This window comes from Achroia grisella, unplaced genomic scaffold (genome assembly GCF_030625045.1).
Source record: "Achroia grisella isolate CSIRO2021 unplaced genomic scaffold, CSIRO_AGI_Agris_v1 utg540, whole genome shotgun sequence".
Taxonomy (NCBI): Eukaryota; Metazoa; Arthropoda; class Insecta; order Lepidoptera; family Pyralidae; genus Achroia; species Achroia grisella.
Window position 1 is genome coordinate 819,670 of NW_026712925.1, and position 20,060 is coordinate 839,729.

At 33.9% G+C, this 20,060-nt stretch overlaps 2 protein-coding genes across 3 annotated transcripts; one reads left to right on the top strand and one right to left on the bottom strand.

Annotated features, from left to right (window-relative positions):
- Positions 1–1,438: 1,438 nt before the first annotated feature.
- On the bottom strand, positions 1,439–5,718 carry LOC131847647 (large ribosomal subunit protein bL9m). The gene is made up of 5 exons (XM_059197267.1): positions 5,456–5,718; positions 4,461–4,620; positions 3,459–3,628; positions 2,546–2,746; positions 1,439–1,616 (listed from the first exon to the last, which is right to left on the bottom strand). Exons 1-5 carry the CDS (start codon positions 5,525–5,527, stop codon positions 1,458–1,460), a joined length of 762 nt encoding a protein of 253 aa, XP_059053250.1. The 5' UTR covers positions 5,528–5,718; the 3' UTR covers positions 1,439–1,457.
- A 221-nt stretch (positions 5,719–5,939) lies between these two features.
- LOC131847654 (pre-mRNA-processing factor 39) lies at positions 5,940–19,252 on the top strand. 2 transcript variants are annotated; one of them, XM_059197275.1, is made up of 17 exons: positions 5,940–6,117; positions 6,237–6,381; positions 6,589–6,770; positions 7,409–7,648; positions 8,684–8,824; positions 8,901–9,047; positions 9,465–9,626; positions 10,059–10,184; positions 10,932–11,058; positions 11,142–11,289; positions 12,448–12,595; positions 12,799–12,909; positions 15,560–15,724; positions 16,228–16,448; positions 16,928–17,196; positions 17,599–17,797; positions 18,364–19,252. In XM_059197275.1, the coding sequence occupies exons 1-17, from the start codon at positions 6,088–6,090 to the stop codon at positions 18,581–18,583; spliced, it is 2,781 nt and encodes a 926-aa protein (XP_059053258.1). In that variant the 5' UTR covers positions 5,940–6,087; the 3' UTR covers positions 18,584–19,252. The 2 variants fall into 2 exon arrangements, with proteins under 2 accessions (XP_059053258.1, XP_059053257.1); XM_059197274.1 differs by having other exon boundaries at positions 6,237–6,770.
- Positions 19,253–20,060: the final 808 nt, after the last annotated feature.

The following is a 20,060-nucleotide window of genomic DNA, read 5'->3' on the forward strand; positions in this document are numbered from 1 at the left end:
ATAAATTATGAGAGGACAATGATAAGTATGTCGATTTTAGAAATGCGTAAGTTTATCATTTTGAATCTATTTAAACTTTTAATCGTAATTAAATAAGAGATTTAATTCGGTTTGATTTAAAAAAATAATTTCTCCAAATGTCCAACAGATGCTAAATTCATAGCGTATTTAGACTACCTGTGCCCGCGGTTTCACATGGGTGTAATTTATATATTTTATTTATTGTAAAGTTTTATTAAAATTCATTCAGTAGTTTTTACGTGAAAGAGTAACACATCCACACTCATAAATTTCCACTTTTATAATATTAGTAAGATAGTGTTTACCTGCAAAATATTGACCAGAGGTAGATTGTTAAGTCTTCTGCGTGGGTACCTTGGTCTCACTTATTTCAGCTGTTTTCTTTGCTGTTAAACAGTGTTACTTTTGTAGGGTGAGATTAGGCAGTGAAATTATAAGGATAAGAGGCATGACATTTTAGTCCTCTAAGAAACACATGATAACTCTAAGAAAGAGTCTCTAGAGTCCTCTAAGAAATCATGCCTTGCTAATTCATACAGTTGTCACATTGTAATGTGATGTCCATGGTACTTCATTCCATTCGTGTATATAGGCACATTCAGTGTGACCAGTATTTTAAGTTATATAGTAAACATTATTGTAAATATGAGTACCGATTGAATGCCTGTACATATCCTTTTAGTGTTGGACAATTTTCCGAGGAGGAGAATTTTCCATTTATCGAGGAAGGCTATATAAGATCACATATGAAAGTGGCGCTGGTGTCCGAGGGGTTGAAGAGTAATCGTCTATCGTGGTATGGACATGTAATGCGTAAGAATGAGGATAATATTTTAAGGAAGGTGTTACATATAAATGTGGATGGTTATAAGGGCAGAGGAAGGCTGAAAAAGAGATGGATGGACTGTGTGAAAGATGATATGGTAAGAAAGGAAGTAATTAACGAAATGACTGCGAACAGGGATGAATGGAAGAGAAAAACATATTACGCCGACCCCAAATAAATGGGATAAGGAAGAAGCAGATGATGATGCTTATAAGATCACGCTACGCTATAAATTCGATAAAAATAATAATCCAGTATAATTTACATATAGCCACCTAGTCCCAAGCTAAGCAGGGTATGTGGGTAATAAAGAACTGATGACAAATACTTATATATTTTTTGCAAATACACAGAAAACACCCAGACAAAGAATCATACCCATGAATGTATCGTTCAAGAAATCGAACCCACGACACTCAAGACCACCGAGGCCAAATAAAATTATATACAAGATAATCAAATTAAAATACTGTTTGTATAGATCACTCATAAATCTATATTATTTAAACAATTTTACAACAAATAGATATAATTTTTAATTCTATGTGCAACTATTTTTATTGCACTATAAAAAATTACTTTCTTACTATAACTGCAAAACAAAGTTCCCTCACTGAGGTAATGGCATTTTCTCCAAAATTGGTGCTTGTTCTGGAATAAGGGCCTCTAAAGGTTTTTTCCAATGAAACTCTTCCCATGGGAGCCTGTCTAGGCCTGTAGCCCAGTGATGAATTCTGCATCTAACATTAACTTTTTCAGTTTTGTTAATCTGAAAATAATTAACACATCAGCTTTATACAGTGAATTTCCGTCAGTGATGACCTAGCATTGTCTAAGATCATTCTCATTGTATACATATTTACAGATTTTTTTATACATATAGCAGTATAAAATCTGATTTAGGGTAAAACAAAAAGATAAAATGAGAGTCATTATGATGCAACTCATCTGTCTTGTGGGTTCCTCTATATTTTGAACAACACTATATTTTAATAATTAAAAATATATTTAAATATGCAACAACACTGTAATACTAATAACTACATATTATTTAATACCTAAAATACAATGATGAAAATATTATGGCACAATGTTTATTCATGATATACCTACTCTGAACCCAATAAACTAGTACTAGTAGTTATTCTATGCTACAATTGGCATTAGGGTAGACAGAGACAAAGGAATGTCAAATATTCCAGATTAATAAACTACTTATGTTTGGCCCTCTCCTTTCCACCAACATATTTAAATTATAATATACTAGCTGTACCCGTGACTTCGCCCGCGTGGACTCTAACTATATTTTTCTAAAATAAAAGTAGGATAAGGAGTAAATTAGGCAAAGTTACTCCTTATTACATCAGCTACCTGCCAAAAAAAAGTACCGTCAAAATAGGTCCAGCCATTTCAGAGATTAGCCAGAACAAACAGAAAAAAAATTATAAACAATGTTATTTTGGTGTATGTACCGTATTTATATTCATATGCATGTAGTAAAAAACGTTTATATCAATATTAGAAATAGACACTCCAATTTTATTTATATGTATAAATAAGTTCCAAATATTTTTTAATAAACCCTATAGTATTTTTATTTGTGTACTTTTATTAACATTATTATCTATTTAACTATTTACATATATAAAATCATATATTTTCGTGTTGAATATATAGATATAGATTAATTATACATACTGTAACTGTAATGAAGAATTCCTTTTCCTGTAGCTTTAAATCTGGACCTTTTATAGCCACTGGGGGCATTTCTATGGCATATTCAGGTACTACAAATCCTGTTTTACGAAAGCAGGCTTTGATATGCCATGGTTCTAGAGTCCAGGGTTGCAGTTTACTCATGGTAACATTCAGGACGAGACGAGACAAACAACTCATTGTCTGTGAATATAATAATAATTATATTTACTCAATGGATTTGTTTTATTTTGTTCAGTTCAGCTACCATTAGCATCTGTAAGACCACAACTCTATGGTACCTTCACTTTTCATTCCATCATTAAGTAATGTACAAATAACACTTAAATCTAAAAAATAATTATGGTTTTCATAACATGAAAGAAACTAAATTATTTTGATTTATTGAGTGTAAATAATATCTTAGCATTTAAGCTTATGTGGCCCACCTCATGGGAAGTAGCTACTCAGTCTGTGGCATTGGGAACTATTGACATCATGGTGAATAAAACAATTGAAATGCCCACTTTCTATAATTAATTTATATTTGTTTATTGTTGTTGCTAGTATACAATTAAATTCTTATTGCTGTCTGATATCATTTTTGATTTGTTATTTGTATCACACCCAAGGATTAAGAACAGAACTACATATATATTAGAATGCAAGACTATGGTATAAATCAGGTAAAACCACTAGGACCTGACTCTTTAAATTAGTATTTTCATATTAATTGTACTATACTATGTTACTTTTAAATTACTTACACATTAAAATATGTAAATTATTTCAAAATTATTTACACATTAAAATTTTTTTTGGTAACAGTTATTTAGTTCTAATCATACAATCGCAAAGGACAAATTCTGAAGAGTAGCACTAATATATGTTCATATAGATAATACAAAACACTTACTCTTTGCACATATGGGGAACTAAACTTCTCCTCTTCTGTTGTCTTTATTTCTGTCGTTTCATATTTTGCCAAATTTTTAGGGCTTGCATAAACTGCCAGTCCAGGCACAAGAAAATCTCGGTAGGCTATCATAGGTTTTAGATTCAGTACATCACCCTTATTCCCAACACCTATAAATGAACATTACTCTTTATTTCAATCAAGAAGTTTTAATGCACAACAGTAAATTACTTAACTTTTCTATAACTATATTTCTGAAACACTTTTTTGGATTACTATTCTTTGCATTCTTCATGAATATAAATGATCTGTTTATTATTTTGTCTTGTAAAGAACCATATAGGGGGTATAATAAGTAGACAACTATCTGATATAAAAAAATTATATTAACCTACAAAAAAAATGGTTATGCAATGAACAAATACATTAATGATAACCATCTTGATACAAACTCATGATAGGTTTAGTTTAAAATATCAAACCTCTATATTGGAATGTACAAATCATGTACAATATTAGTAAATTCTAAAACTACTGTGACTTAATACACATACAGACAAGGTCGGATCGTGAATTTGTGGGGCCCTGGGTTAAATCTGCTTATGACCCTACCTAATTATATTACTCAACTAAAACAATACACTGTCCAAAATGAAGCAACCAGAAATTCCCCGTTCCTTTCGATACATGCGCATTTGCATGGGTTGATCGATTCAATCTCAGGGTTGCCAACCTCATGACAGATTTTTTAACATTCTAGATATTTTTTAAGGGACTAGGGGCCCTTTGTATTGAGTCCCAGGGTTGCACCCCAAAAAGCCCTTAAGAAGATCCTCCCCTGCATACAAATAGAAAAAAATTACACTATAAGGTTTCATTAATATGACTGTTCTTCCTTTTTACCTTTTTGGCATGAAATCCTAAAACATTGGTACACAGTTATGTCATTGTTACAAAGTAATAAAAGTATTAAAAACGTAAATTTTAAGAAAATTGGCTTACCATCTACAAAGTGCTTTAAGATCACCTTCACATTAGGCTGTTTTTGGACATTTGTATCTTCAACTAAATCATATACAAAATGTCTGGCTTTCATTTTAGGTATTTTACCACCTTTTTTATGCAAGGCTGGTGGCCATTTTCTTTTCAAAATAAATGTGTTCTGTATGGATGGAAGACACAATTACAATACAATTCAAAGTATTGACTAAGTAATAAATTTATACTATGGTACTGCGTAGTGGTAAGTGTTTCTTGTTTACAGCTAAGTATGGAATCCATTTCCATACTCAGCTATAAACATATATATAATACAATATATAAAAATAACTGTACATTATAATAATTTCACAACTTTTATGAAGACACTGATATCTGAACAATTAGAAATTAAATTTGTTTTCAATTATGTGTAGTACTGCAGGTAGGTATACATAGTTAACTGATTGACTATGTTGCTTGGTCAGTTGATATCCAATACGGAGTATAAAATATAATGATTATAGCAATACATTTCAATAAAAATAATAACATATTAAAGAACAGAACAAACAAGCAAAACTAATACAGCATCTATAAGTGACTATTTTTAAAATATTAATTTAAAAATGGGCATTGGTAATTAAAGTATAGTAGACATGAAAGGAATGAACCTTTTTTAACATTTTATGTACATCATTTTTTATTATTGAGATGAGATGACTTAGCGATGGGAAGTAGAAGACAGAGGAAAGATTATATTTAGTAACGGCACATACAGATACAGTTTAAAATAATACTGACTAAATCCTACAATATGTAGTCACCCAAACAAATACAAGATGAAGATAAAATAGGAAAATGGCATTCTTATGGAATTTTTTTTTTTTTATAACTGATATAACATATTATTCTTTACTCGTTAAACAGTCAGTCGTGTATAAGTTAACCTATAAAATAACTTCGGATGTTTAAATTATGTTACTATAAGTTGTAACAAATAAATATAATAATCTCACCCTCGCCTGTTGTTTGAATAATTGTTGTCCTGATGCAACAGCTTTAGAGATAAAAGAGGATATACCAATCATTTTTAATGTTTATATATGTTACGGATACATGTACTGTATTCTTTTTATTTCAGATTATATACATTGCATATATATAATCACTTTACGTAGTGATTTTTAAACAAATAAAGAAAATATTGCAAGCAAATAAGCTAGAAATAAAAATATATAATTTAAATTTCAAAATAATTGATAACAAAGAATATACTAATCAAGAGATTGATAATAAAAGATGAAAGCCACAGATTACAATAAAAAGTTTTAGAGAACTTATTTATCTCAAATCTTCAATTAGTCTGTGGTCAATGAATGCTTGGGTTCTGTAACTTTAGTTCTTCAAATATGAAGAAGTTTAAACGTAGTCTAGGCTGTACGGTCTAAGGATCTTTGCCTGTTCCATCACTGAAAAGGAGATAGACGAAAATGGGAAAAAAAAAAAACTTTAGTTCTCCTATATAGTCTGTGAACTCTGTGGCAATAATATAGAATCGATAGCTACATATTTATTTTTATGTGTTAATTTGTAATTTTCATTATTATTTTGCAAATAAATCTGTAGTGTACTTAGACATTTGATTAAAATGGATGATGAATCCAGCTCAGATATACAGGTGAGTAGATACAGTGCTTAATTAGACAAATTCCAGTTTATTAGGTTAGAAAATGTTTAGATTAAGATATTTCTTAACTATTTCATTTTTGTTTTTGAGATATTATGAAATTCTTTCAGAAATGTCTTTCAGAGGACCCAATTGATACTGATGAAGGGCCACTGATCAACGAAAACTCGAATGGATTGTCTCATTTGTTAACGGAAGGAGAGTTCAACAGCGTGGATGCGGTCGTGGTGGACGAGTCGTCGGCGTCTAACCAAGGTTTCCTTAATGCTGTCGAGCTGTCTGCGGGTAGCGTGGGGGACTATTTGGAACAGAATACGGAAGGATTTAACACGGATTCTTTTGACGTGGGTGACAATGCGGTCACTTTTCCGAGCGAGTCTCTGAATGTACTCTCCGACGGCGACTCTTTACTTTGTGAAAATGTGTATAAAGTGGGCTCTGATACTGATGGTGATGTTACAGAGAGTCAGACGGTGAAGATGGACACTGTCTATGAAAGGGAGAATCCTAGTGAAATATCAGGTGATGCTTTTTCAATGATGGAGAGTAATCCTGCACAATCGAAGGGGTGTGAGGCAACTACTAATGAAAAGAGTTGTGAATCAAATACTACTGAGAAAACAGAACAGTTACAAATTAACAAGGTATGTTCTTCAGTTCAGTTGTAATCAGTTGAATTTATAGCCCTATCTAAGTTATGTTTAATGTCACACCTAAATAAATCCACATCATATTAATAATTCGGCAAGTGAATTAAGACAACAAGCAGGTAGCATATTCCTTAGTTTACTATTCATAATAGGAAAGGTTCTCAAATATATATACAAATGTAGTGCAACCCTCTTACATACCTTATATTGTTATTGTAAAGGTAGGTTACCATTGGATGGGCAGTAAGCTTGTTTGCCAACTTTGTGGTATAAAAAAAAAAAATTGTACTCTTTGATGACAGAATCTGTTTTACCATTTCATTGTCTGTCTTGTCCATTCTTTTGACGAAATGTTTTTGTTGAAAAACGATATGTTTTTTGTTAGTAGGTTTGTCCAGTTAACCTCCATGTGTTGCCCATTGTAATGAATTGCTGGTGAATTAGTCACAATCGGCTATCTGACCTGACTTCATCCTCATCTTCTTATCCTTCACTGGTTCCGCAGTGTACACTGTTAGCACAGGAGAGCACCATATCATTGTCAACCATAAACAAAACAAAATATTATTAGAAGTACTTTTTATATCATATTTAAGACACTGTCACTCATATAAATTATTTCAAAATATTAGGTTAAAATTGCTGTAGAAAAAACTCTACTAGTGGCAGAAAAAAGTGATTTACTAAATGCAGAAGAAAGTTCAGTACCTGTACAGGAAAGTGCTCTAGTGACGCCAAAAGAAAATGCATCACTAGTTGCAGAAGAAAGTCCATCAATCATTGCAAGAGAGTCTATAAAGCTAGACAACAGTGCACAACCTGTGGATGAAAATTCATTGGAATATACTGAATCGCTGAAGAAAGATGAGAAGGTAATAATTATGTTCTTTAATATATCAATCTCCTGGCTATGCCTGTGGTTTCACACTCATAAAATTGATAGCCTATGTATTATGGTGATGTATAAGCTATATTACTGTAAAGTTTCATCAAAATCTGTTCAGTTGTATTTGTGTGATCCATCCATCCATTCTCACATACTTTCACATTTGTAACAATAGTAAGATTAATTGCTATTTACAATAATTCTGATACTTTAATATAAATTTATGTCATCAAATATAGATATATTAATTATAAGCAAAATTTAATTACTATAATTATATTTTTAGGTATTATACAACATTTCACAATGATACTTGTTTGTTTTCAGATGTAGAATTCCATTTTAATTAAAATAATACACATCCCTGATTGAACCCTTTTGGTAGTTCTTATAATTTATCTATGTTACCATAGATTATATTGTAAGTGTACATAGTTGTATCTAATGATTGTGCATGACATTACATAGCTTTATGTTTATGATCCCATAAAAATTATAGCATGTTCCTACAATGGCATATATTTAATAATAATAATAATAATCTCATGACAATTCACACAGCGCCAAATAGTCCCAAGTTAAGCTAACTAAAGCTTGTGTTACGGGTACTAGATAACTGATAGGTACAAGTACATAGATAATTATTTTTTTTCGTAAATATATACATATTATACATAGAAAACACCCAGACCGATACAAACAATCATACTCATGAATACAACTGTTTGTGCCGTGCGAGGAATAGAACCCGCGACCATCGGACGTAAAGCGATGTGCTAGACCACTAGACCACCGAGGTCTTCAATATTAAATTACCTACATGTATAGTGATATTAATATTTTATACTATGTTACAAGTAGTTAGCAAAAACCAGCACTAGGATATTCATGTATACATTTGTATTCTTCTGGGATCAAACCTCTGTAAAACATTGGAAGTGAAATATACAATCAAAACATAATTGTGTAAATTAATAGCAATATGGCAAAATATTAATTTGTATTATTATTTTGAATTAAGGTTGGTGGTGCTGAAGAAACTGAAGTGGTTTCTGAAGATGAATTGCCCACAGTACAGAAACCAAGTGTGAAGGATGCTGAGAATGTTTCAGATGACGAACTACCTGGTCCAAAACCTGCAGAGTTACCTGCCGATACTGAAGTAAATGCCTTGAATTTTATGTTTTTAATAATAATAATTTTATTATATTATAGTATTATATTTATTTCTGATGTAGGTTGTCTCTGAAGATGAACTGCCAGCATCTAAGAAAGACTCAAAAGAGTCACGTAAACGCAAACCAGATGAGGAAAGAAGTGGATATGACCCTGGATCTCCTACATCAGAGAATGAATCTGCTAGCAAGAAACAAGCTATTGCTAAGGTGAGACCTGAGACTGTGGTTTTTTAATTTGTCTTTTCTTGTAGCTTTTATAAATATATGTGTTGCCGATGGCAACCTTTTTGATAGTTTTTATGTTTTTTATATATATTTGAATTTTATATTTTGACGTTCTGTTTTTATATACCGTTTGTTTTCTTATGCCATATTGGCTTTATATTTTTGCTAGCGAGCTGATGTAATCAGCTCGCTAGCAAAAATTACATCTATTTTACCTCACCTAGGAACGTGTCTCATTTTTAACCAGCCCTAATACAGTCCTTCCTTCCTTCCTTCCTTCCTTCCTTAACAATATGTATCTACCTTTATATATATATATAGGAATTGATACAAGTTTTGTAGTATTCGAAATAACACTGATCTATTCTGTAAAAGTATTAAAACAATGATAATTTTTAGAATGGTGAGAGCAAACCTATTCCCGCTGAAAAGCGATCATCAATTGATGAAAAGCCCAAGAAGAAAACTCTACCTGAACTTGACAAGTATTGGAAGGTCGTCAATGAGGACCCAACAGATTTCACTGGCTGGACATATTTATTGCAGTATGTCGACCAAGAGGTAATAAAAATGTCTACATTGTTACATTTCAATAATTTATAAAATAATTGTATTATAGTTTAAGCCTGATGGAAGTCATACAAAGCCATATTTACCTAAAATATGAAAATGGAGCAGACAATGTATATCTATCTTATTCTATCGTATATATTTGGGTACACTGTGTTAACTGAGTTCAAATCTGTCAGCGCCGTGCTCCAAATTACATGGACAACGATTGTACAAAATCATGCTTATTTTACATTTGTATCACTTCCCTTTGCCTATTAAAATATGATGAAAAATATTGCTAATCTCATTAGTTTTATGAAACAATGGGAACTGAATCTTAAATGTCGATCAGCAAGGGCCAACTGATATTAATGGTATAATGAATGATGATAAAAGGTGTCTGAAAATCTTGATTGACGCAATTACGATGTTTGCTTGCAGAGCGACGTAGAGGCTGCGCGCGAGGCATACGATGCGTTTTTATCTCATTACCCGTATTGCTATGGGTATTGGCGGAAATACGCCGACTATGAAAAACGTAAAGGAAGTAAAAAGAAGTGCCTGGAGGTGAGTACCGCCCGAGTCAAGTCGATACATTATTAATTAATTATTTAAATAATGAAATGGTGAGTTGGCAAATGCTTAATAATCTGAATGATGATTTACATTATGTGTCTTATCACTTGGATATTGAATTATTTGGTCATAACTGGTATTTTGCAATTATTTTTTTTCCCAACAGTGCGTCGAGGTCCACGATGTTCGTAAGGCAAAGTCGTCCGTTCGCACCGGAGAGTTATTACCATCACATAGTTTTCCTTGTAGTGGTTCATTGTTTGTGGTGTATACATTATATTCTAGTGCATATATTTATGATACTATGTACACGCATGATTTATTGTAATACTTTATCATGTATATTATTTAAGTACGTGAATAATGGTGAATATATTTAAGATAACATTAACTAATAATCCATGGCACATGGAGCGCAGCCGATCTTCATATTTAGCCATAGTTGATGGCGTTAGGAAGTGAAGACACCGGGATGAAGACTGCTCCATCAGCCGCCGGGTGCGAACAGGTGTAATATGCCCAGACAAACATTTTATATTCAATAGATGCAAGCGAGAGGTTGTCAGCTCGCTGGCCGCTATTCTGTGCCTTCACATGCTCAACCTCCCGCTTATTTCTATTCTAAATTACATGAGACATACAATGCTATTTATTATTCCCTTGCTTCATAGTGTTGTCGTACAACGACAATGCTTGGCCCCTCATGGAGCATGTTTGATGATTGAACTTGTATTTCAGGTTTTGGAAAGAGGACTTAAAGCTATACCATTATCAGTTGATTTGTGGGTACATTATCTTAATCACATTAAGGCCACACGAACTGAGGATCATAGTTTTATAAGATCCCAATACGAGAGAGCTATAGGTAAGAACAACGATATTTTATATAAATATAATTCTTGCTGGTAATAACGAAATGTTAATGTTATTATTATTATGATGATTCAGATGCATGTGGTTTGGAATTTCGTTCGGATCGACTTTGGGAATCGTATATCAAGTGGGAAGCGGAGAATGGATCAGCGCTTAATGTCACCAATATTTACGATCGTTTGTTGGCTACGCCCACACTGGGATACACTTCGCATTTTGACAAGTTAGTACTGTGTTTTATATATGTGTTTAAAACTTTAGATGATAGATGAAAGAGAAACTCGACATAGCTTGCTAATCTATGTCGAGTTTATCTGTCTCCTCATTTTTATTTAATTGGTACGTCAATCGAATCACCGGCTTATCTGATGGAAAGTGGCAAACAGCGCTTGTCATGTACATATTTCTATAACCTGCGTTTTTACTGCCATGTATACATACTTTCAAACAAGAATAGTGTTAAAGCAAGCTATTACGACAGAAGCATAGGTACCCAGTTAGTCAGCCTTTGTTCAAATTAGATTTCTGTAAAAATAAAAATTATAAATAGGGCAGATCCGCCTTTTGTACCATATTAAATCAAGTTCTATACAGTTAATGTGTTATATAAGCATTCTATATGCAAGCATGCTGTGCCATGCATTTGTGTAATATTATACGTCAGTGCGTTAGTAGCTTTGTATATTTACTGATTAGCCTACAAAACAGATTCAGACAATCATTACAAGAATTTGATTAGGCGCTTGTACTTTGGTACACACGTGGATTGTAATCCAATACCATAAAGCCTCTATGAAAGCTAAATTAAATAAATGCATGTAATATACGCTAGATAATTAAAGTAATTTAGAACATAATACTATGAATGATTTAATTAACAGGAATTTATTTATAAAAAAAAATTGGTGCAATCTATACATTTAAATAAAATTGCGAGTGTCTGTTTATAATATTGAAATAACCGTTTTTTATTACATGCATATGAATATAAATACGGTACATACACAAAAATAACATTTTTAACAATTTTTGTTTGTTTGTTTCGGTTAATCTTTGAAATAGCTGGACCGATTTTGACGGGACTTTTTTTGGTAGCTAACGTAATAAGGAGTAACTTAGGCGACTTTTATTTAAAAAAATATTTGGGTTTAGAAAAACCATTAGTCTATGCGGACGAAATCGCGGGAACAGCTAGTATTAAATATAATTTAACAGCGCATTACATTATTGTATACCGTGGAACTTCAACTGACTCCGGAACAGGAGCAGTGTTGAATGGAAGATATCACACTATTCGAAATTAGAACTTCATTGTATTGGCAGTTTTATTTGTCTGTCGATATATTTATATGACAAAATGTGTTGATGTGGTGGGATGCAGCTTCCAGGAGCACGTGATGTCGGAGCCGGTGACGGGAGCGGTGAGCAGCGCGGAGCTGGTGCGCGTGCGGGCGGATGTGCGCCACGCCGCGCCCGCGCTCCCGCAGCTAGACCTGCCGCCCGGCGAGGACGAGCCCCTCGACCACGTGGTGAGTATACCTACACCCCCCTCCTCCCCACACACTCTCCGCTACTTACCTAGTTTTTTGAAGTCCTTACCCTTTTTGAAAAGTTAAACAGATCTCGATTTAGATTTTAGGCTGTAAAAAATGTACCAAGGTGGTGATTAATTTTAAATAATTTAATCTATATGCTGTTATGTTATGATGAGAGAATTGTTGTCTTTCTTTAGGCATCCGAGGAAGAAGCGCAAGCGATCAAGGAACGAATAATCGCCGCTCGCCGGAAAGTGCACAAAGCTACTGGTGAACAAGTCGCTGCCCGGTGGTCCTTTGAAGAGGGTGTAAGTATATTGAAAATATTTATTACTAGCTGTACCCGCGACTTCGTCCGCGTGGTGTTATAAGTACTTTATTTTTCTAAAATAAAATAATATTTCTAAAATAAAAGTAGCTTCAGTTACTACTTATTACATTAACTACCTGCCAAAAATATCCCGTCAAAATCGGCCCAGCCATTTCAGAGATTAGCAGGAACAAATAGACAACAATAGTTATTTTGGTGTATCTACCGTATTTATATTCATATGCATGTAGGAAAAAACGGTTATTTCAATATTACAACCAGACACTCCAATTTTATTTATATGTATAGATGACGATACATCCATACAACCTTGCACCTTTTCAACCCTTTTTCACATTAAAAATCAACCTATGTTCTTTCTCAGGGTCTCGTCTTTCTGTGTTCCAAATTTCATTTGAATCGATTTAGTAATTTTGGCATGTAAGCGCGATAGACAGACATTCACAATTGTAATATTAGGAAGCTATTTAATAAACTAACCCAAAAAACCCAAAGAAAAAAGTTCCATCATTCTAACATCAAAAATAATGAATTTCCATAAAAACTTTCATCTCCTATTTTATTTTACCATCCTTTAGGGTAAAAATTTTACAAAATTTAAATGTCATATTTCATCAACAGCATAAAAAAATACGTTCTAAGCTTCTAGCCTTAAAAATGACATCCATACAACCTTGCAGGGAAAATGAAAGTTCAAAAAGTTGTTTGAACTTTCATTTTCCCTTTCAACCAACTTATAATCCTTTTTCACATTATAAAATAATTTATGTCCTTTCTCAGGGTCTAGACTATCTACCTACCAAATTTCATTTAAATCGGTTTAGTCGTTTTGGCGTGCAAGCAAGACAAATAGACAGACAGAGTTACTTTCACATTTATAATATTAGTAAGATATTTAACAAACCAAAGAAGATAAAGAAAAATTGTAATCGTTCTAGCTTCAAAAATGACGAATTTCTATAAAAACTTTAATCACCTTTTTTATTTCATCTCTTTAATGGTAATTTTATACAAACTTTGAACATCATATTTATTTATAGGTAATTAACAGCCTCAAAAATAAGTTTCAAACTGCTAGCTTCAAAAACATAAAAACTTTCATCCCCTATTTTATTTTACCCCCATAAGGGTATTTTTTTACAAACTTTAAATGTCATATTTATTTATAGTTAATTAACAGCCCCAAAAATAAATTTCAAGTGTTTAGCTTCAAAAATGGCGATTCTTCCATACAATCTTTCATTCCCCCTTTCAAGCCCTTCCTACTCTTTTTTCGCATTAAAAAGTAGCCATGTCCTTTCTAGGGGTCTAAACTATCTGTGTACCAATTATCATTTAATCTGTTCAGTAGTTTTTCTGTGAAAGCGAGACAGACAGACAGAGTTACTTTCGCTTTTTTAATATTAGTATCTAAGGATTACAAACAGACACTCCGATTTTATTTATATGTATGTGTGTATGTATAGTGTGCATTTAAAAAACGAAAAATCTAACGTAACAATATTTATTTTAGGAAAAAACAACTATCTACGTTACTAACTAAATAAAATAACCTATAAATAATTTATAAATTTCAATGTAAATCTGAATATTGTACACAAATGTACCTAATTTATAATACCTAATTACTTGAAGGTAAAAAAGGAAAGCAGTAAAAATGTTACAAAATATTTTGAATTAAGATAAGAAGAATGGATCGGTGTAATTATAAAATATACCTATCAATCAAAAGTATGACATAAGAACTGGATATCAATTTTTAAATAAAGTCGTCGAGACAACCATCAACTACAGCCCGCTCGCGCGATGTGAGCCCGCGCGACAGGTAGCCTTTGTGATATTGATTCATTGGTGTGAGACGTGGCGAGAGGCCCCCGAGGTATCGGCCCAGCGCGGTGCATGCGCCTGAGCGCGCGGTATTACTTACAACATTACTTTATTTATCTATAAAATAAAAAGAGTTTTTCTAAAATAAAAGTAGCCTAAGTTACTCCCAATTACATCAGCTACCTGTCAAAAAAAGTCCCGTTAAAATCGGTTCAGCCATTTCAGAGATTAGCCGGAACAAACAGAACGACAGACAGACAGACAAAAATTTTAAAAAGTGGATCTTTGGGGTATGTAGCGTATTTATATTCATATGCATGCAGTAAAAAATGGTTATTTCAATATTACAAACTGACACTCCAACTTTATTTATATCTATTTACTTATTCTATTAATCATAAGGAACTAAAGTTTCTTACGCGATTTTACTTATTTCAAAAATAATTATATGAATTTAAATATGTACATGTACATATTTAAATTCATATAATTATTTTTATAAAGATTATCTATAGAAATAAATAGTGTATTTCTAAATATGTATATTAATGCTTTTCGCTAAATATATACGATATTTACATAAACATATATTTGAAAAAAAAATCTTTTTATTCTTACTAATCTCTAAACCAGCTGGATTGATTTTGACGAGATTTTCACTCAAAACTATCAAAGTTGTTTAGAATTTGATTTTGTCTCATTGGACCACCACTTTAAGAAAAAAACATTGTCAATTAGTAGTATTTAAAAATAATATATATTTAATTATTTAAATATTAATTTGTTTGATTATAACACAGATCAAGCGTCCATATTTCCACGTGAAACCATTAGAAAGATGTCAGCTGAAAAATTGGAAGGCGTATCTAGAATGGGAGAAGCAGCACGGGTCACTGAAGCGGGCGCTCGTGTTGCACGAACGGTGCCTTATAGCCTGCGCGCTTTATGAAGAGTTTTGGATGCGGGTATCAAATATTTATAAGACGTTTTGGCGTGTGTAAAATATCTGAACATTCAAATATGAAAAACATAATATGGTTCCAAGGGTAATCCAAAACACTACAATCGTGTATATAAAGTAACAAATTTTAATTACACGATTGTAGCGTGTTCAGCCTTAATGTAGGTACAAAAATACTTAATTATGTATATAACATATGACATTTCAACAATAGTAAACAGAAGCGTGTTGTAATTTCGTTACAGCGATATTGGCATTGCATTAATCAATAATATTTTACACAAATACTATCTATATAAACTAACAACTATTCCTTAATAAACAATATAATGTTAAGATTTTATGCTGCAGCAATATTATTAATAGTGCTACTATAAAGTAGCATTATTAATAATATGTGTATTTACACACTTACACTGCTTTTGAGTTTTCACTCGTAACTTTAATTAAATTACCTAAGGCGGTTTATTTTTGCGGTTATAAGTGAGATGTTTGGTTATATTATAGCTGATAAAGTTCCTGGAGGAACGCCTGGAGAGTAACCCGGAGCTGGTGAGCGTGGAGCGAGAGGTGCTGGAGCGGGCGTGCACGGTGCACCACCTCGACAAGCCCGAGCTGCACCTGCACTGGGCGCACTTCGAGGAAGCGCACGGGAATCCCGCGCGCGCTGCAGACATCCTCGACCGCATCGAGAAGACCTGCCCTCACCTCGTGCAGATACAATACAGGCACGGCTCTATGTTCTATACACTCATTTACGCCTCGCGAAGTGTCACACCATTAAAACATAAGATAATATTCAATTTAGAGTGGGCATCAGTTACTGTTTAGTCACTGTAGGGAAGGCTACCCGCATTTTAATTACATAATTACATGTTCAATTTTGGTACACCGAAAATAATATTAAAATTGAATATATTTTTGGAAAGATACATACTTCTTCGAGACCAAGAGTAAATTACATTAAAAGCAAAGGAATTTGGAATTTTTAAGTATATGTGAGTAAAAAATAATAGCACTAAATATACTACGGCTAATATTAAAATTCTTTAATAAAACTAACTATAAAAATATTTTTGAATATTGTTTAGTATATAGGAAAACTACATACCTTAAAGTATTCAGCTCTACATACCTTAAAGTCCTATTATCAATATATTAATTAACGATACCATTAGTAAAATAAATTATCTAACAACAATTACAGACGTGTAAATTTGGAACGACGACGGGGCGACTACGAGAAATGCTGCCAGCTGTACGAAGGTTATATAACAGCAGCGAAGAATAAAGCGGTGGCATCGGCCCTCGCTATCAAATATGCGCGGTTTCTGTTCCACACGAGGCACGACCCCGCGGCGGCAGCTAAAGCACTCGACGAAGCCATTACTAAGGACCCGCTTAATCACAGGCTACACATGCAGAGGCTCGACTTGGCCTTGCATACTCCTGGTACACCTTACGAAGTTTTAGAAGGTGTGTTATATATTATTGTTTTTACTGGTTTTCTACTTAGAATATCAAAATTATTAGAATCGGTAGGATCTTTTGTGTAATGATATTGCAATGGTAGTCCTGCTTAGTTCTATTTTTATTGGACGAATTGGGAACGGTGCATTCGTCTTTAAATGGCACTATTATTTTTAACCTCCCCTCCATGTAGGGGGGTTAAAAAAAATAGTGTCACAGATTACATTTTAGTGTGGTCATAAAAACTAATTACTATATTATACAATGTTGCATTTGTCGACCTCCCCACCTCGACGTGGGACGTAATTTATACATCAGTATTAGTAACAGTACACCACTCTCCACCATCACAACGTGGGGTGATATTTATACATCAGCATTAGTGACAGTAGTCCCCCCTTCCCGCAGAGCTGGTGCAGTCGTACGAGCGGCAGGAGGGCGCGGAGGCGGAGGTGAGCGCCGGCATGGCGTGGCGGCGCCGCGAGCTGGCCGAGGAGCTGGGCTCGGCGCAGCACGCGCGCGCCGCCGCCGCCCACGCGCGGCAGCTGGCCCGACACCTGCGCAAGCGAGCCCGCAAGGACAAGCACGACCCGCCGCCGCCGCCCAGGTACACCACCATCCGTTATTATGGAAGCGATCCTTACTAATGTGGACTGTTGACCCATTGCTACCAATGAACCGTGTCAAGTTTACCCTGGAAACATAATAAATTCCTAGTGAATTTGTCCGAATAGGCTAACTGGCTTGACCTCACGCTCATATTATTATCCTCCACTGGTGCCCCACCCGCTTAAACCGTTAGCGCATGCGAGTGCACCATACCATTATCACCAATTAAAAGAAAAGCAGTGCAACCGCCGCGCTAACGGCATAAAGTCGAGTTAGCCCACGTGGAAGAAATAATCTATAATCTTAAACAATATCCCACACGTATCTTACCTTAAGAAGAATATGTACCCAGCCAGCGACGTTGCTTGCATTAATCTCGCATTGAATTCGTAAAATTAAACAAACTTTATTTTTATTATCGTCAGATTATATTATTCTGTCCATTCTATAATCAGTTTTCAATCAATATTGCTTGTATAAGTCGCTTTTATTGAATTTAATACTGTTATTTTTAACCTTTATATGGTGTGGATGGCGGCTATAAGTAAAGTAATTTAACCGCAGTGCTTCTACGGACGCAACAAAGAAGAAAGAGAACAGCGCGGCGACAACGCCTACGACCACCGCGAGCAGCAACTCGTACTACCCGACGTCGGCCGCCACCGCGCAGTCCTACGAGCAGTCGTACGCGCAGCCCTACCAACCGCCCTGGGGCTACCAGCAGGCGGCCGGGCCCTACCAGCACCATCCGCACACTTGGCCGCAGTACCCCAACTATTACTAGCGCACCCACATGGCTGATGCCTTTCGTACGATAGTAATATAGAATTATAATAGAATGATGTATGTACTATATATAATATTTTTTGCTTGACTGATATTATGTGATTTGTACAAGTACTTGGCGAGCGTGCAGCATATTCTAGAGAACACAAAGTCAGTTTTCCTTGAAGAATCTTTATTAAAAGTAAATTTTACAATCTAAAAGTTCTGTATAATTTGAGAAGTAAATGATTGTCACTATAATCATGGTATCTCATTTCCATCCTTCAGTCTTTAAATATAAATAAGTGTGATGCAGAGGTACATTTATTTACAACAGGTTTACAGAGGACAATAAATCTATCGAAAGCTATAGAAAGGACAGTAGATAACAGGTTGCGCCCAGCGCTCGTTCTAATACTGCGGGCACTAGTGCAAACTCTTATTTATATGCTTAATATTATGTAATGCATATACTAATGACGTATTCTATAATCTTTATTATAGTAAATCTCTAAAAACTATTGTAAAGGTAACAAGTTCTCAACGTTTTCGTAAATGCATTACAAAATCAAAATAAATATAAATAGGTAATAAGTTTATACACTACATTACATATTCATTGCATCATGACAATAATAAATTAGTAATTATATATAATAGATTTATTCAATTCGGCGATAAAAATTCTTGATATTTGTTGCGGGTGAATAATAAGATGTTGCTGGTCGAGACGATGTATTGTACAGATGATGATAAACTGACAATGTGTACATAGAAATAATGATCTTATATACTAAATAACAGTAGGAAAATGTAAGGTGGGGTGACATAGTTTAGATACAGCAGTGCCTAGTAGACAATATTGAAATTGTCTTACTAGACATTATTAAATGCAATTATTATTTTGATGTATCTAGGTGACTGTGTCCCATAGATATTCCCCCCTTGAGAGAAAAAAAAATATATTACACACAAAAAAATTATAAAAGTTAACTGTAAAATTTAAGATATTATGCACTTTAGTAACAATAAAAATTCATTATACCCAAATAACGACGTAAATCTTCGACTGTCGTGGGTTTAGGGCACTCGTCGATTGCTTGCCATTTTTCTTGCGTTGGTTTCATCCCTTGGCTCGTTATATGATAACCAAGAAAATCTAACTCCTTTGTGAAGAACTCGCATTTGCTCATATTAATTGTTTGCGACGAATAATTTGATTTCGCTAGTGCTCTTTTTGGTCTGTGCTTGTTTTTTTATTCATCGAGATTTTTGCTCCGGTGTCCACCAAAATTCTATAGCCACTGTTAGAGTCGGTTATAGCTAGGCGGTTAGACGGATGAACAGCACAGCGTTCCGTCTTATTCTGCGTCGAATCTAGTTTTCCGACGGTTGTCTATAGGAGCGCGGCATGTAACGTTTGTATGCCTTTTCTTTATATTTGCGATGATATAATATAAATAATAGTCATTTTTCTGACTATGCAATGACCGTAG

Excerpts from the sequence above, each read along its gene's own strand:
- LOC131847654 (XM_059197274.1), top strand. The coding sequence starts at position 6,088 with ATGGATGATGAATCCAGCTCAGATATACAG. Across the intron at positions 9,048-9,464 it reads AGAAACAAGCTATTGCTAAG|AATGGTGAGAGCAAACCTAT; the intron begins GTGAGACCTGAG and ends GATAATTTTTAG. Across the intron at positions 16,449-16,927 it reads CTCGTGCAGATACAATACAG|ACGTGTAAATTTGGAACGAC; the intron begins GCACGGCTCTAT and ends CAACAATTACAG.
- LOC131847647 (XM_059197267.1), bottom strand. The coding sequence starts at position 5,527 with ATGATTGGTATATCCTCTTTTATCTCTAAAGCTGTTGCATCAGGACAA. Across the intron at positions 4,621-5,455 it reads TATTCAAACAACAGGCGAGG|AACACATTTATTTTGAAAAG; the intron begins GTGAGATTATTA and ends CCATCCATACAG. Across the intron at positions 1,617-2,545 it reads AATTCTTCATTACAGTTACA|ATTAACAAAACTGAAAAAGT; the intron begins GTATGTATAATT and ends AATTATTTTCAG.